Source organism: Dermacentor variabilis, chromosome 4 (assembly GCF_050947875.1).
Source record: "Dermacentor variabilis isolate Ectoservices chromosome 4, ASM5094787v1, whole genome shotgun sequence".
Lineage (NCBI taxonomy): Eukaryota > Metazoa > Arthropoda > Arachnida > Ixodida > Ixodidae > Dermacentor > Dermacentor variabilis.
The window spans coordinates 215,306,391-215,311,701 of NC_134571.1; the positions used below are offsets into that span (position 1 = coordinate 215,306,391).

Genomic DNA, 5,311 nt, shown 5'->3' on the forward strand with positions numbered 1-5,311 from the left:
CCACTTCGCCATGTGCATTTGACACGCTGATCATGCGCGCCTCCTGAGGGTTTATTATTTGCCAAAATTGACGAGGGCTGTTCGTAAGCATTTTAGGCAGCTCATCGTGGAAAAAGGAGAATTTAGCTTTCCGTATAGCCCTCAGATAATCGTCCTCGGCTACAAAATATTTCTCCCAAGCAGACGGGTGTCCGTTTAGTTTGGCTGAGCGGAAGAGACGTTTCTTTTTGTTTTCAAGTCGCTTAAGCGTTTTAGTGAACCATGGTTTGTTACGATTTCCGCGGAACGTTATTCTTGGTATGAATTTATCAACGAGATCACCTAGTTTGTTTTTAAATATTGACCAGTTTTCATTAATAGAGCGTGTAGAACATAACCTCACGAACGTAGGAAGAAACGTGCTCAGATCACTATTAATTGCATCATAATTACCTTTATTGTACAGGCGGATTGTTTTGCTGATTAAATGGCGTTTCACGGGTTGAAACGAAAATGTGGCGTGAATTACTTTATGGTCGCTGACTTCAGGTAGATATGCTATCGATGATAAGCTTTCCGGATTACTGGTTAGGATGAGATCTAAGAAGCTAGAAGTGCTCTGTGCAACGCGTGTAGGTTCTGATACAAGTCGGGTTAAATTAAAATTAAGGCAGAAATCCACAAAATCTTTGGCAGGCTCACTGCCCATAGTTATAGGGACGTCATTGCTCCAGTCTATTTGAGGAAAGTTAAAATCACCAAAAAGGAGGACTTCTGCTTGCGGGTGTTGATTACTAAGGTTACTCAAACTGTTATTAAGTTTAAATGAGAAATCTGGAATATTATTCGGAGGCCTGTAGCAAACACCTAAAATGATAGTATGGGGGGAAGCATGAATAATTAGCCATAATACTTCAAGATCAGAAGTGATGTTTTTGGCTACGGAGCACGATAACTGCTGATGCACAGCAATCAGTACACCGCCCCCCCGCATGCCTTTGCGATCCTTTCGGTAGACAAGAAATTCCGGTAGGTCGGCTAGTACTTCTGCGTCTGTTATATCTTCTGTTAGCCACGTTTCGGTTATCACCATTATATTACTGTTAGATGATAAAACAAGGTTGGAAAAAGCGTCACGTTTGGGAAGGAAACTGCGTGCGTTGGCAAAGATTACAGACAATGATATGTTAGATTTGGGCTTGACAGTGTAGCAGAAATTTTTACGACGGGGAAATTGCTATATTATTTCTTTGACAGACTGCGTTTGCTCGTCGTAGACGTAGCGCTTATGACCCATATGCAGTGTTTTGAATCGCAAAGAAAAAGGTAATGATTTGCTTTTCGCGAAAGTTATGAGGTGCCTGCGAGCGTTTTGTACGGAACGAGTGAAATCCTCTCCAACGCTGAAGCTGATTCCTTTGAACTTGCGGCCGTTAGAAAGAATCAATTCTTTTGTTTTATGGAAGGTGAATTTTGCTATGACAGGACGGTGGCGGTTAGTACCTGTGCGATGACCGAGACGATGTGCGCGCTCAATTTCCTTCAGCTCGATGCTAATATTAAGATGATCGTGGCAGTGCTTGATGATAAGTTGCTCGGTCTGGGCAAACGCCTCTGATCCAGTTGATTCAGGGAGGCCATAAAAAATAAGATTATTGCGTCGTGACTGGTTCTCGGCGTCATCAATACGCGTTTCAAGCCTGTGTACCACTGTGGCCACTTGAGCGGTAGACGTTCTGACGGCTTCAAAGTCAGAGCGCAGGGAGACAAGATTTTGATAATGACCCTCTAGGTCAGTCATGCGTTTGCCCATATCAGCAATAGCTTTGTCCGTCGACAATAAATGAACTTTCAGGTCTTGAACCTGACTGATTAATTTCAACTGTCCAGCAGACAAATTCTTCAATTCAACTAGTAAAGCGTTGGAGTCAGGCCCCGGGTTGCTTTCGATATCGCCCGACATCATCAACAAGGCACGAATTACATGAGAGCACTCAAGAGCGACAAGAAGGCAGCAGTGCGGGCTCGGCAGCTGAAGCAGGAAATAATTGCTAGACTTCTTACAAAAAAGACTGTAAGCTTTACCAACCTGCATGACAAGAGTGAATGGTTTAGCGATCTGCGTCTGTGCACAGCCGCCGAGCCCACAAGGCGCCACCGGTAGTGCCTGCTCTTTTGTAGTTGACTGTAATGTTGATGTCGATGACGACAGGTTCGTCCATGCTGCATCGAGCACCACCGTCTTCAGTAGCGGTGTCATCGAAAACGCAGATCCGCCGCTCCCGACGAAATCCAGGGGCTTGAAGGTCGGTGCAGTTGAAAAACCAGGGGCGCACATCAGGGAGGGGTGACAGGCAATCCTGTCAGTTTCACCTCACGAAGCACGATATTGCATCGGGGCTGCCAGGGAAGCCGTCACTAGGGCTGGAAGCAACAGGCGCACGAATGCGCGCTGAAACACCTGCATGACAAGAGTGAATGGTTTAGCGATCTGCGTCTGTGCACAGCCGCCGAGCCCACCTGTGCCGAGCCCACTGACTGCAAGCCGACATTGGCGAGTTTTTGGTGCACGAGAGCCTGAACAAGGGGAAGCATAGGAGCGCATGCATCCTTGACAGGTGGGTACAGAGCCGCGGGGCCTGTGGCTTCCAGCTCACGGCGCGCGATCTTTGTCAGCTGCTTCAAAGGCTGCCGCTGTTGTGAATGAGAGTCTTGTCGGTCTTCAGAAGACGATGATGCAGGGTTATTGCAACGTCGTGCAAATGACGGATAAATATGACGGCTTAAGACGTGGCAGACTTTTTAGTCTTCGGAATTTCAGCGTCGGCCTTGCGACGGAATGCCAGCACGTCTTGTACATAGGCGATCTAGCCTTCGGTGGAAAACTCATGATGTCAAATCTTTCTTGGTGAAGACCTTCCAACCAAGTGGTTTTCCGAAGAGATCTCGCAGCTTTTACTTGCAGGTATACCGGTCACGGAGTTCTTTGTAGTTTTGAAACCCTAGTCACGTAGTTTCCGCCAAGTAAAAAACAAATATGTAAGTCAGCATCCCTGTGGGATCCCATTTGTTGTGGCTGCTCACCGGCTCATCAGTCTCGACTTTAGCCAGTCGTCGACGTGGGCGCCGTGGAAGTCAGACTCTGGAGTTTTGCAAGACGCGTAGAGCCACCTGCCGGTGCGAAGAGGCAGTAATTGAGTAGTGCGAAGCCCGACTCCCTTGCTAAGTTGCCTATGCAGCTAGCGACGGCGAAACAACAATTTAACTAGATTTTAGTCCATATTACGAGTATTTTGCGCATTTAACACCCAGACAGAGAGCTATGAATTTCTACGCTAGTCGGACGCGCCGCCGAACTGCCATAAAATGCTTGCTGGCTCACTTTTACAGACTGATGGCGGAAACAACGGAAACCGCGATAGCTCGGCGCGCTACGAAGAAACGCCGCAATCAACGCTACTGTTGTGTTGTAAATTGCCATGAACGTGAAGGATGGAATAACAACGTTCAGTTTTACCGATTTCCATCACGATCGTATGAAGCGGAAAGGCGAGAGCACTGGATATGGGTCGCTCAACCTGTTGGGTAATCGGATTACTTGCATTCGCCACAACACAGCGACAGCGGCTCGCATGAGAAAGTGCGTCAATTTTGTTCTTCTGTAATTGTGTTGCGTAGCCCTGAAGGGGGACCGTGGTAACCAAGCGAAAACTCAAGAATTTGCAGCCGCCACTTCATTGGTAACAGAAAAAACAACGTTGCGAACCATCCTGCTTATGTGCCGTCGATATCTCCACCTTTTAACAGACGTCCGCCTCCGCTTGACTCAACAAGTGGGACGGAGAGATTAGGCAGGTCAGCTTAACCAAACATTCTGGTTCGTTTATGAATTCAAAATCCTGTTCTAGAGCATCGTTGTATAGACAGCTCATTTCTACTTTCGGTATTTTGTATGTCCTGTGCCGGTACAAGCACGCTTCGCAATGTGCTGAGTCTGCTCAACTGCGTTTTTCAAATGTGAGCAATGAAGTTGCTGTAGGAGCACTGGACGAGTAATTGCGAAGCAACGCACGTGTGTAAAGCAAAAGAATGTCGCGTGTATTGACATTTATTTGTGCACGCTTGTTGCTCGAAGCGTCTGCGAAAAGTTCAAATTAAGGTACGAGCGATGCTGTAGCTCCTGCGAGAAAGAAAGATGCAGCGTGTAGGCACTGTAGGAAGCTTCTTTCGTTAGGATCTCGCGCTGTTTGCTGCCTTGGAAAACGTTTTCTGTTTGCTGCCCTGGAAAAGGTTATGAAAGGATACTCTCTGTAAATAATTGCGAGACAAAACATTAGGATAAAACACAAAAATATAGGAGATACTTAAGCCCTGTGTTCAGGACATATTCAATATGAGCCAATTTGAACTGCTTAGATTTTTATGCTGATATGCATACAGACAAACCTGATGCTCTCTGTACGTGCGAGTTGCAGCACGCCGAAATAACACTTGAGACTTCATTTTATATTGTACACGTACTTCACTCTGCTGAGCTTCCTTTCCGAAGCGTGGATGGGCGAAAGAAGCTTTCCAGGTCCTTGATTTCTAGGGAACCGTCCCTCAGCATAAACGAGAGAAAGGGGTCCATTGTGGCCTATGCACCTTCGCTTGCGGACGGCTCTCCTTGCACTACTCAGTTCGCGCCAAGGCTCCGATGGTGGCGCTGGTGACGGCTTTTTCCGTAGCGCCGCCTGGGCAGAGTCTGAAGACTATCGGTGCCGCAGGAGGTTCCTGTATCACGCGGATGCGTTAGTACGACAGTCGATGCAGGTGTTGCGGGACTAGGCACCTACTCCTGCGACATCGGTGAAGAAACGAAGCAGCGGCCACTGCGAAGCTCCGTTCGTAGTCGTTACTCCGCACTTCCGCCAAATGTTACGAAAAGGAAGTCCGATTCACAAATATATTTATAGCCATTTACATGGGAAAAATGAGTGATAATCGCTCAGGCTGGTGCAAAGGTCACAACTCCAGGAGACAGTTTATCGCTTCCCCTGCGTCTCTCCCTCGCGCGGACCGTCCTTTCCAAATGCACCGCAAGAATATGCGGATAGGAGCGAATCGTGATCGAGCATTTCGACCCCGATGGGTCTCAACCACGATCGAAAAAAGCCGTGGGATACCGGGATTACACGACGTTGCGGGAGGGTGCGTTTTCACTGTGCCAATATAGAAAGTCAATAATTTTATGTAACTATTTACTTACCGTTTTAAGCAAGGATTAATACAGGTGCCGTAAAGATACAAAGTTCGGAACATATTCAAAGTTGACTGGTTCCTGTGCAGAAAA

At 47.2% G+C, this 5,311-nt stretch overlaps 1 protein-coding gene across 1 annotated transcript; it reads right to left on the reverse strand.

Annotated features, from left to right (window-relative positions):
• Positions 1–1,213: 1,213 nt before the first annotated feature.
• Positions 1,214–2,171, reverse strand: LOC142578146 (uncharacterized). The gene has a single exon (XM_075687557.1). It carries the CDS (start codon positions 2,072–2,074, stop codon positions 1,217–1,219), a length of 858 nt encoding a protein of 285 aa, XP_075543672.1. The 5' UTR covers positions 2,075–2,171; the 3' UTR covers positions 1,214–1,216.
• Positions 2,172–5,311: the final 3,140 nt, after the last annotated feature.